At 34.0% G+C, this 13084-nt stretch overlaps 1 protein-coding gene across 2 annotated transcripts in view; it reads left to right on the forward strand.

The window, feature by feature from the left end:
• The first annotated feature begins 8227 nt into the window (after window positions 1-8227).
• LOC118179911 (MAM and LDL-receptor class A domain-containing protein 1-like) overlaps window positions 8228-13084 on the forward strand; it is a 49234-nt gene continuing 44377 nt past the window's right edge. For both annotated transcript variants that reach the window (XM_035349069.2, XM_085826938.1), the window contains exon 1: window positions 8228-8383. In XM_035349069.2, the coding sequence (XP_035204960.1) occupies window positions 8326-8383 (58 nt within the window). In that variant the 5' untranslated portion in view covers window positions 8228-8325. The remainder of the gene's footprint in view (window positions 8384-13084) is intronic.

Genomic DNA, 13084 nt, shown 5'->3' on the forward strand with positions numbered 1-13084 from the left:
TCATATCCTACTCCAAAAGGGTAGAGGCTAGGAAAAGAGGTAAACAACCCCTCTTAAAAGAATAGAATCCGCTTAGAGCAAAAAGTACTGATATACGGCTCAGTTTTATAGTCACCTCATCCTTACGAACTCATTATTTCAGACATTAGCAGCACAAGACAAAGAAATGTAGAGCTATGAGGTTATTTTGGAAGCAAGGGAGATTGAAAAATGAGCAACGCCTTCGCTGGGAATCGAACCACGGACCTCTGGAATACGCGCCCAACGTGCAGATCACTACTCCACGAAGGCACGCTAAGAAGGCAAAAGAAATACCTTATAATCTTTGTAACAATATCGTTTCGCTAATTACATTAAAAAAATTAAGGTCATTCAATTTTTTTTTTTTTTTCTTTGTGTTAACAGTTACAAAAATAAAAGTTTACACATTAAAGTCAAGCGTTATTTTTTTTTTCATTTACAGAACTTTTTTCTGAAATATTTTCTTAAATATGAGATAATTTTCAGCTTATGAGGCATCTTTAAAATAAAAAATTTTAGACACTCTATAATTAATGAGTTATTTGGTTCATTCAAAATTAGAGCACTTTTTATTTTAATGGTTGAATATGTTAAATATTGCTGCCAATTTCTAATTTCTATGCCGATTTCTGATTTTCATTCCTTTCTGTGAGTATTTCTGAAAAGGATAAAAAATGGGGTTTGTTATTACTGTTTAAATCTTGTATCTGGATTATTATAAGATATAATGAAATAATTCTTTTAATGCTTATAAAACATTTTCGAACCTTGACTTCAACATTACTTCTCCAGTACTATTTTACGTCTTCATTAAATACGTATCTCATAGACTATGCTTTACAAACCTTTTAAAAGACTATTTTCCAGTACGAAATAGTTATATGCATACTTGTCAACTGAATTTCAATTTATGCTTACAATTAAATTTTAAGCTCATTTAGATAACATTTGTAATGATTATAAATTTAGATATATTTAATAACTAGATATCTTCATAGTAACATTCACATGAGTTTATGAACGAATAAATCCTTCATTTCCAAATATATTTATAGATAATTTAGTGAATATTTATGTATTTGGTTAAAGGCGAATGCATGTTTTTACAAGGATAACCATAAATTTTCATATATATTTAATATTTTTTATTTTCAGTATGTACAAAATATTTATTTTCTGTACATTCACTGTATTTTCCGAGTAAAGTAATTTACAATAAATTAGCATATATCAAAATTTCAGCATAAGAAACATGCATAATTATAAAATGAAAAAAAGATGCATGCATAATTTTAATAACGCAATCAAGAAATCAGTTTTCCTTTAAATTCCTCCATGAAAGCATCTTTGCGTTTAAGCAGATAGTGTTTGCATGGCTTACCCTCTTTTAAAAACTTTGCTTGAGCTAGGTGTATAATTACAAATATTTTAATATACACAATTTCACATTTAAATTTAGCCATCAAGTTGCAAACTTTTGCCTTAAACACGTTTTCAGATACGTTCATTATCAAATTCAGAGTTCTAGTAAATATATTTTGGCAGTTCATTCAATACCTCTCATAGTGTTAAACAACTACTCTCAGGCAATATTATTTGGTATCGTGTTTAGCATTTTTATTTGAGTTTAATATTTTAAAAAGAATATTATTAAAAATGCGATGGCAACTGCTCGATTTATTTTTAGCTGATGGAATTTAGATTAATCATTTGCTGCGTGTAGAATTCAGATAATATCTCTTTTTCTTTACCTGAATGTATAAGGAGAAAAAATTCTGCGTTGGAGTTGGATGTTATGAAAATTCTTATTCCTTTCAAGAAGCGTATTAGTGTTTATAGATAAGTGAATTATTTCCACTGCATTTCATTAAATAAAATACAGGTGATTTAGTCACGATATCCGACACATTTATGCTACTTTTTCTTTTACGTGTTCTAACACTGTACTTTCCTGACCTGTCACCAATCGAACATGTGTGGCATGTGATTGGACGTCGTTTGCAATTTTACCCAATTTAATAGTTGTCTGATAATATTTCTGTAACAACTATCAATTTCACATTTAAACTTTAACCTCATTGTCATCAGATTGAAGCCTTGATTGCTTCACTGTGCATATCAACATTGCTTCATATTTTGAAGCAGTTAAAAGAGCTAATTGATCAGTTCACAAATATGGCTAATCTTCCATAAGCGGGGTAAGTTGGCACTAAAGTATTTTGGCTTTCAAAATTTGGCGAATTTTTCTTGCGGCAATGAGATTACTATGATGTGATTTTTTAAACGTAAACAGAATAGTAATTTTTAAGTGTTTCAGTAGTCAAACGCCGTTTTTTTATGTAAATAGAATAGTAAAATAAGATGATAAAATACTAGATGAGTAAAACAAAGTCCATCAGCTTTGCAAGTAAAAACATAGTGCTATCTATGTAATTCATGATAAAATAGTATAATGAACAGTAAAATAAATTGTATAACACTTTCCTCAGACTCCAAAATTGTCATCCAAGTAAATATATTCAAATTCACTAACAACGGATGCATCTAGAAACAACTTTCGTTCAAAATTTTAAACATTCCACATCTCTCGATTGCCACATGCAAGAAACAAAACTAAAAAAATAATTAACTGACCCGGAAAATATTAACTAAATAAAATTAAATGAAAACATTCATAAATTATAAACTTCACGTCATCTGAAATCCAACATTCTTCCTCCAACAGCAGCTTAACCTCCTGCAAATATTAAACAGTAAAACTTTTAAAAACAAACCCAGTATTTCAAAATTAAATTAAAAGTTCACTGCTCGACATTGAAAATGCAACACCAAGAAGGAGTGGTCAGAAATTTATGAAAATTTTAGAGTAGACGCACGTCACTGGGTTATGGGAATGATGTGAAATGCGCAGCTCTCCGACGCACGTGAAGTAAGATATAAGGGAAGGAACGTGCAGAATGGGCAATATTCGTGTCCTTATTTCTGCCAGACGAATTATCGATGAAAGTTGGTTTTTGTTCCTGAGGATACGTGTAATAGAAGATAATATCAGGCCGCCGGTCAACGAAGGCACTTTTAGCAGATAGACGATTTTACGAGGGGTATGGTGATCGAACTGAGAAGGGCGGGTTGGTCCTTACTTCAAATCGCAGTTGATACCCACATGGATGCGAGCACGGTGCATCGGCTATGGCGAACATGGTTGGAACAAGGAAATGTGGGAAGAAGGAGGAGTGCAGGTGCAGCCAGAGTGACGTCAGCACGCGTGGATCGACGCATCCGCGAACAAGCTGTGGCGGTCCCGCAAGTCACTTGTACGGCGATTCTGCAGCATGTGCATGATACCCTGGATGTTCCCGTGTCGACCAGAACCATTTCGCGTCGACTGGTTGAACGTGGCCTGCACTCGCGGCATTCGTTAAGAAGACTGCCATTGACCCCACAGCATAGACACCATCGTTTAGAATGATGCCAGACTGGATCGACGTGGATGACAGCATGGCGAAACGTCGTGTTCTCAGATAAGTCACGCTTTTGTTTATCCAGTGACAGTCACCGCATACGTGTTTGTCGTCGACATGGAGACAGGTCTAATCCGGCAGTAACTGTGGAACACCCTACCGCACGACAATGTGGCATAATGGTTTGGGGCGCTATTGCTTGCCTATGATTCCAGGTCACCTTTAGTTCATATTCAGGGCACTATGACGGCCCAACGATACTTGGATAATGTACTGCGGCCTGTGGCAATCCACTACCTTCAGGAACTGCCTAATGCAATTTTTCAGCAGCATAACGCCCGACCACACAGTGTTCGCATCTGCCAACATGCTCTGCAAGGCATGCAGATGCTTCTCTGGCCACCGTACTCTCCTGACCTGTCACCAATCGAACATGTGTGGCATGTGATTGGACGTCGTTTGCAGACTCTGCCCCTGCCTCGTTCAGAAGACGAAGTGTGGCAAATGGTCGAAAGGGAATGGAGAACCATCCCTCAGGACACAATCCGTACTCTTATTGACGCTATGCCTAGACGTGTTTCTTCGTGCATCGCTGTCCGCGGTGGTCCTATATCCTACCGAGCCGACGCCGTTCTCGCTCTGTATTCTGATTATCATTTTGAAATAAAGAAAGATCACTTATTGCTGCTTGCCGTCTCTGTCTTTTTTCCAAATTTCATCACTTTCTGACCACTCCTTCTTGGTGTTGCATTTTCAATGTCGAGCAGTGTATATATATTCTAGCTACACTAAACGCAGTTATTACAATCACCGAAATAAAGCTATAGGTTTGCCACAAGAAAACATACAGCCGGAAACCATAACCAAATCAAAATCGCGCCAAATAAAAAGCTCTCGCCAAGATTCGAACTCACCCCGATTATGGAAGATTAACCACAAATATCTGAAATTTACTCATTGCAATGATCGAAAAAGTAACAATATGCAAAATGTATTGATAACCTCCATGGCTGTTCCAAAATTTCTTTTATGCGCTTCCAGCTGCCTACAGAGACAAATGTCCTTACCGCTCTGGGACAATCAGCAGTGGCAATAAATTTAATCACACAGCTCAAAACCTTTCGTGCAGTGTTTGAATCATTTGATCCAGTGACGCAGCCACAGCTTTTGTCGCCTCTCAGAATATACCTCAAAAAAGGATCGTGAGTTTTCATACCTTAAACTCAATTTTAAAATATGCAGTTGTGGATACTTAAAATATGCATTTGAAGTGGAAGAAACTGGGTAAAATTTCTGCAGGAATACAGTATTTTTTTACAAAGTCGCTAGAGAATTCGCTAATTTTTTCGAATCTCTTTTTTAAACAGTAGCGACTAAATATCCGTCAAAACGAAACAAACAAAAACTCCCATGTTTATCAGATATCAAATATATAAATTAAAATGTAAAATATGTATGTAATAATATTAATGTGTGTAATAAACGCTTTTTAATTATAATTAATTTATCATATTATTTAATTATAATATTTTTAAATTTTAGTTTAATTTATTATTGCAATTTTTTAATTATTATTTTTATTTTATAAAATTTGTCAAATCCTATCAAGATTGTCGTGCTTACACGTTAAGTATTTTTCCTTGTATGCTTAGAGTTCTGAAGCTATGCTACTCTTTCATACAAAACTTTACATTTTTTATTCTACTTGTTATGGGAAAGTAATCATACCTCTATAAAACGGTTGCCGTTTGTTTGAGTATTGTAAATGATTTGATTATTGTAAATTAATCATACCTCTATAAAACGGTTTGTATAATGGTAATTTCTGAATTTCACGTAGGGAAAAAAATCTATAAATCGCGCACTTCATTTAAACTTATTTCCTCAAATTTATTAGAGATGTATTTCTTATTCAATCAATTCAGTTTTCACTTCGCGGCAAGGGAAAAATACATAAAATCTCAGAGCATCATTATTAAGAATTGTAAAATACAGAAAAACCTAACACAAAAAATGCAGTTAAAAAAACAAGTTTTACAATTAAAATTAGAGTTTCCATGCAAAAAGCAACCAGTTTGCAATACGGCAGGAACATAATTTTCGGGGCACGAAACTTTTAACTTTCGGTTAAGTTTTGGTCCATCTGACTTAATTCATTATTCTACTAACAGTTTCAAACGCAAAAACAGGGTTCCTCGCTAGGCCTAGCACCGCATGAACTTTTAAATAGCTGATAATTATATAACTACTGCAAACAGATTAATTAAGAGCATAAAAACCTTAACCGGAGCATAAGAACTACATAATTCAATCAATTTTTAAAGCAAAAAATTTAAAATTTACAATCACACAAGAATTAAAAAACAGAACTCACCGAGCTGGGTAACAGGGTGGGTATATATATATTATGTAAGAAAGGCAAACTAACTAAACTTAAAAGAACCTGTGAGGTCAAGAATTTTGCGCATTGAGCTGCAAAATTTGAAATAAAATTAAAAAGTAAATTCTTCGAGGTATAGCCTATGAGCTAAAGTGATACTTCGGTTCCTTTGCAAAATAGTATAAACACAAAGTAAAGATCCAATTGTAATTCAAAATGTAAAAGCACAATATATATGAAATACTAATTAAGAAAAATAGAAAAGGATGAAAGCTTAACTTATTCAAACTTAAAAGTTAATATGTATGCAGAATAAAGTGTAAGCTACTATCTCAAAACATATTAGAAAAAAACTGCAAAAACATCATATTAAAAAAAACAATAACTACTACAAACAGCGGTAAATGGAATAATTAGCCTAATTTCGAATATCACCATGGACTTTTCAAGGGAAATGCATGGCAAAATTCGAACTCTGCTAAATTCCAGGATGCGTTTCGTCCAACAGGACATTGAGAAAAAGAAATGTTTGGTAGTGGATTTCACTCGGAAAGTGATTTGTAAGGTTGGAGTTTACTCAGAATATCCTGTTATGCCTCGAATAAGAAGAGGAAATGCTTACCAGCAAGTTTCGAAAGCAGATTATCGTTCCGTGATATCGCCCGTCACACTAGTCAACTTCTAACACTGTCATACGAATAGGGAATCAATGGCTTGTTGAGAATCATATTAAACGGCATGTAGGATCTCAACGCCCTCCCATGATTAACGCCCGAGGGGACAGACATAATATGAGGTCAGACCTGCAAAACCGTACAACCACATCACAGACCATTAGTCAGGAAATGGGCATGTTTGCATAAAGTGCGTCGACGTTTGCAGTAGCGTGGACTATCAGCAGGGTGACCATAGCTTCGGCTTCCCTTAACAATGCAGCATAGACAGACGGCGATTTTGGCGAGCCAAACGACAAAGTTGGGTACAGGAGTGGTGGCACACTCCTTTTCAAACGAGTCCTGGTTGCCTTTTCAAACGAGTCCTGGTTCTACGTGCAGTATTCTGACGGCCGTATACGTGTCTAGAATGTCTAAGGAGACCGCAAGTCGCCTGCTTGCATTCAATGTCATAGAGGCCCTGCACCCGGTATGATGGTTAACGAAGCCACTGGGTACAGGACACGCACATCTCTAGCTCGGATGAACTGTAATTTGAACGCAGATGGGTACATTTCTGACATCTTACGTCCAGTGGTTATGCCTTATCTTCAAGGTCCCCAAACGTCATGTTCCAACAATATAATCCAAGACCATCTGTTGCACGTCAGGTTCTGACCTTCCTCGATACAGAGGGTGTTCCATTGCTGCCCTGGCCTGGTCTCCAGATCTGTCACCCATTGAAAACTAAGTAATGAGTTGCTAAGAGACTGGCCCGCCACCCCTCTCGAGCTAATACGGTTGATGAAGTGTGTCATAGACTTGGGTCAGCATGGAATGAGTTGCCCATTTCTGTCGTCCAAGTCCAGTTTGACACCATGGATAGTGTAGTAAGAACCGTTTTAGCTGCCAAAGTTGGTGGCTAAAACGGTTGTATTGGTAGTTGGTAGAGACATTAGGTATTTACAAAAAAAAAAAAAAAAAAAAAAAAAAAAAAAAAAAAAAAAATACCTAATGTCTCTACAACTTTAGATGTAAGACATAAGGCTATCATTTTAAAATAAATATCTACTGCACGGAAATATCTACTTTCAGACTTCATAAGGTTCGCAAATAGATTCTATACTAGGGTTCCTGAAATTTTCTTCACTCGTGAGCTCTTTAGATTGGATGAAACTTTTGGTGATCTCCTTAAAAAAATTACAGTTTATTTATAATAAAATTTATGTAGTTTATTAAAAAGGAAGGAAGCACCTTTTAAAACTAATATATACATAGGTAATAAAAAGGCAAATTTAGAAAAAAAATATTTAGGTATTTTACATGTATGTTTTACAAATTACCAATATATCAAGTAGTTGTATTACATTATTTGCATAGGTAACAGTTTTCTAAAGTTATTTATAATTATTTACAAAAAAATAGAATTTTGAAATATGTATATGTCCCAGATAAGCATTACATTCCTCCAATAGATCGTGAGCCTTTTTTCCATAGAGTATTAACAAAGTGGAAAATGTGACAAATATAATAAATAATTTATTGAATTTGAAAATTTTAGAATATGAGGTACAGAATGTAATTTTTACCAATAATATTTGTTCTTCCAGAAATGCAGTCTCTCCACTTACCACGCCCACTTTCAAAATAAATGACGTAAAATAAAACTGATAATCTGATTAGTTGACAGGTTTCTTTTATCTCTTAGAGAAAACAGCATATTGGGACAAAACGAAACACATTATTGTTTTTCTGCCAAAACCAACTTTTTATTTTGCGAATCTTTTAAACTGTCAGTAAAAGCAGCAGTATGGAGTTCTTGAAAAGCTATTTTATGTTGCCAGTTCTTCTCGGATGTTATGCTTCAGGTAAAACAATTTCGATATCAATAAAAACAACAGAGTTTATTAAAACGAGAAGTACTCGAGATTTATACCTCATATTTGATAAGCCGTTTCACAGTAAAAAATTAAGAGATGCGTCTGAATAACTTAATTAATGTTACTAAAACTGTTTTTTCATTTCATACGGCTACTTGCCACATATATGTTTTATGACTATATAAAGTTATATAATTTGCACATGATTTTTTCCGTTGTATTACACACTTAAATTATAAATCGTGTTATTTTCTTTATTCAGGTTAATATTTCTTGTTTTTTATATTCATTCTCAACAGTTCTCTCGATTGCATTCAATAGTTGTTTCTTTATGAATAGTTACCTAGAATAATTGGTATTAATTGGGGATGTGAATATTTATTCTGAAATACAAAAGTGAAGAAATAATTTGTTTAACAAAGAAATACGGATTTTTGTAATTTTCTTGAATTTGGCTGTATATTTATTAAAAATATATTTATTATATATTTTATTACGTTTGACTTTGCTTATTAAATTTACTTGGTTTTTTTCTTTCACGGTTCGAAATTTGCGTTTAATTCAAATAAAATTCTCAGATAATTTCTGATTTACTTTTAAAATTTGTATTTTTTAGTAATTTTTATAAAGTTTTAGGGCTATAATTTATAAAATTCTTACTATCACCTTAAAGTAGAAGTATTTCTAGGTATACCTCTAAAAAATTAAGAGCTTTTGTTCAAAATTTCCCAAGATGTTCGTGGGTGCGTATTGGTGCGTTTTGAAATTCAAGACGATACGTGATAATGTGATTTAGGCACTTTGTTAAAAATATTTGAACGAATGAACAATGCACCTGTTTTCCTTTCGCGCGCAATGAAAGAGAAAGGAAAATAGGCTACCATAAATTAAGAATTTCCCAGGTCAGGTATTCTTGGCGCAAACTGGAAAAAGTGCGTCCAGATCAATTTTTGAATTTCTCGGTAAGTTTCTCACCAAATTTTACAAACGTTTATATTTAGGCATAATTTGAGTCGCAGATGCGAAATGTGGAAAAACCCGGTATGTCATTTCAGAAAATGTCTAATTTGGTGTTCAAATATCTCTGCTACAGCAACGTTATATATAAGTCTAATATATATCGTAAGTCGCCCTTTCGAGACATGAAAAACGCAAATTAAATTCCATCAGTCGGCCTACTAGAACGGAAAGTATAGAATTACTCTATCTTTTCGAGGTGGGGGAAGCAGATTGTGCCATGATTTCACAGGGCATCGCCACAGAGTACGTTATAAATACATTTTTTTTACGTTTATTTGTAAATGTGTGCATAGAATTACGACTGAAGCTAGAAAAGTGAATATCTTTCCAGAATGTGAACAAGGAATCTTCCACTTATTAACTAGACATCTTAACCATTTACTTCATCATAGCACCCACAAGGGAATATGATAAATCCTTACAACAGTTCTTCTTAATTTTTGGTCCGCTGTCCAGAATTGGCCCTCGAAATCTGATCTTCTGGTTCTCCTGGTTGAAAAAGAAGTAAAATTCAAATTAACTGCGTATATCGTATTATAGCTGAAAATCTCAGAATTTATAAATTACACATGGCAGTCATCTATCATTTTTATTCCAAGACTTACTTTTTTGTGAAATCTGTTACCGCTTCCTTAACGTGTAGAGACATTAGGATTTTTTGGAAGAAAGAGATATGAAAAATTAGCAACCACCTTCGCCGGGAATCGAACCACGGACCTCTAGAATACCGGCCCAGCGTGCAGAACCACTACACCACGAAGGCACGCTAGGAAAGCGGGAGAAATACCTTATATACTCCCCTTTTTAAAGGGCGACTGGGGTTTTTAGGGGACCCAATCGCCAAATTCTGGGTGAGGAGAATCCAACACCCTTTTAGTTCGGGCGCCACTGTAGAGACATTACATTAATTGGAAAACGCGGAGAGATGAAAAATTAGCAACCGCCTTCGCCAGGAACCGAAACACGGACCTCTGGAATACCGGCCCAAGGTGCAGAACCATTATACCACCAAGACAGGCTAGGAAAGCGGGAGAAATACCTTATAAACCTACGACTTCTCATTCTAGTCTCAGTAACAAAAGAGTTATCACTATGTGCTTTTTACCAGCATAAATGCAAACACAGAATAGTTATGGAAGAATTGGCAGAATTATCTATCTCATTAACGTCAGCACCAGCATTTATTTAATTTTTAGTTACTAAGAAAAAATTATAAAACTCATATAGCCTTATTAAAAATAACTACACACTTTCTTTTATTAACTTAATTATTTAATACCAACATAAAATTTAACAAATTTTAGTTTACTTTAAAAATATAAGTATACTGATAAATATCACGTGCTAAAAAAAGTTACTTTCGAAGGAGACAAGACTAAGGTGGCTCGCAGAAAGTTTTAATTTATAAAAGTGTCCTCCGTTTGAAATTTTGAGAAACAGTTCGCGAAATACTGTTTTAAAATGAAGCAAATATTCTTATCTTTTATTTCCTTGTGCAAAGTACAGGAAGTGTTGCATTTGCAAAAGATTTCGTGTTTCATACTTCAAAGAAAATAGCCATTTTGAATGCTCTCGAATTCATTTGAATGATGTTTTTCCTTTACATCTGTATGTAAGAACAAAATAACGAATTATAAAATGGACTTAAAACGGATTCAGAAGAGATGTTTTTAGTGACGTCTGCATATATATGTATTGTTACGAAATGTACAGGCGCTATGAGATAGCAAAGCAGGTTTAAGGTTGCCATAAATGCCAAGGGAAGGCCAAATGTCGCCATATGGGCGATTTCTCGCCAAATGTGGCAATCCGGGCTTCTCTTGTCATTTTATGGCAACCCTAAGCCTGCTTCGCGGGGAAGCTATCTCACCGTGCCTGTACATTTCGTAACAATATAATAACAATACATTTTTTTAAACAAAACATATGTTACGGTGAAACACCGAAATCTGGAGAACGTTGACTTTCACCGGTGAATGTCAACATTCACATAGTCGCTTGGTGTATGTCCGAAATATTTTCCAAATACTCTTATTTCTGACTTACATCGGTGAATGTCGACATTCACCATGTACTAATGGTGAATGTTGAACATATAAGAATATTATATTTCCTTCTCCGTAATTCATTCGCGGAAAAACGCACTTGAAACTCAGAATAAGAACTTAAGAATATAAGAACTTAAAACACACAGTACATTCAAAATGAGAAAGGAAAATAATAGAAGTTATAAACTTACCAAATTATGTGATTCAAATCTTATTTATTGCAACAACTTAAACTATTATGACACTTTGAATTGCACAAGAGGCCCTTGCTTTTACAACTGCATTTATTTGTGGAACACTTCCTTTTGGAATGACAGCGTGTACATATACTCCTCTCTTTTCGACCTACACCAGAGCATATCTGTGAATGTCGACATACACCGGTGAGGGTCCGAATGTACAAGAATGTAAAGAAATATTCGATCTTTCACCGACGTATTTGGTGAATGGTGACATTCTCCGGTGAAAGTCGACATTCTCCAATTTCGATCTTTCACGGTAATATATATATATATATATATATATATACATGTGTGTGATGATAAAATTTAGTTTGGCAGTCTGGAACTTTTGAAAATCACAAAAATCACTTGATATTTCAAATATACCTTTATTACTTGTGGCACTTCACAATGGAGGGCAATTTGCATCCCACAATTTTGATGACGACGCATTACATTTTAAACAAAAGCAGCAAAGCAAGAGACGTCTTTCAGCCAGCAAGCAAAAGCAGAGAAAAAAAGGGTGGGGGTACGATTGCAACAATATTTATAGCAAAATTTTTCTTTAATTTGATTGGCTAAAACTTATAGGCAATGCAGAAGTTTCAAGATGACATAATGCGGAATGCGTTTTCAGATATGACGCAGTTTAGAAAAAGTTATTACTAGAGATAAAGTACCCAAATTAAAAATGAGCAATTAAGAGGCATTTTAAATTATAATTTTGATTTGCATTTTTTTATCTTACATATATATATATTACAGAAATTTGTTTACAACAAAAATATCTCAAAATCATTTTCGTGCGAAATTCTGCTGAAACCTTAATTAATTATAGCCTAAAAGAGTAAAAATTCCAAACAAACTCCACAAAAGTAGGAAGAAATGGAATTTAAAACCAATGCAATCCCAAAATACCCCAATAAAAAGCGTAATAAAACCCCTTCAACTCACTGTTTTTAAACCAAAAGAAATCCCGAAAACAATAGAAATATATAAAAATATATAAAAAATCGAAGGAAACAAATATCAGCAAAATCTGATTCAATGTTATAAAGAAGTAGATAGATCTCAACTCAACTCCATTTCATAGGAAAATTACAGTGTTCCTGTTCATCCAAAATTAACTGATGAACTAATTTAAATTATTTAATTATTATATTGCATCCGAAAATTCTGAACGCCTTCTCTACACAGCCGTTTTCCTTTCAAATGAAATAATAATACAAAAATACAAACTGACATGAAATAAATTTAGCTTGTCTAATAAAGCAATAGTAATACATACAATTTGCTAACATTAAAATTCAGATTAAAACGTAATAATTTTAAAAAAATAGTAGAGAAAAAACTTAAGTCATATTAAAAAAAAAAAAAAAAAAAAAATTCACCGAGAACAA

Source organism: Stegodyphus dumicola, chromosome 11 (assembly GCF_044657685.1).
Source record: "Stegodyphus dumicola isolate Sdum_Otavi_A_Nest chromosome 11, ASM4465768v1".
In the NCBI taxonomy this organism is placed as follows: Eukaryota; Metazoa; Arthropoda; class Arachnida; order Araneae; family Eresidae; genus Stegodyphus; species Stegodyphus dumicola.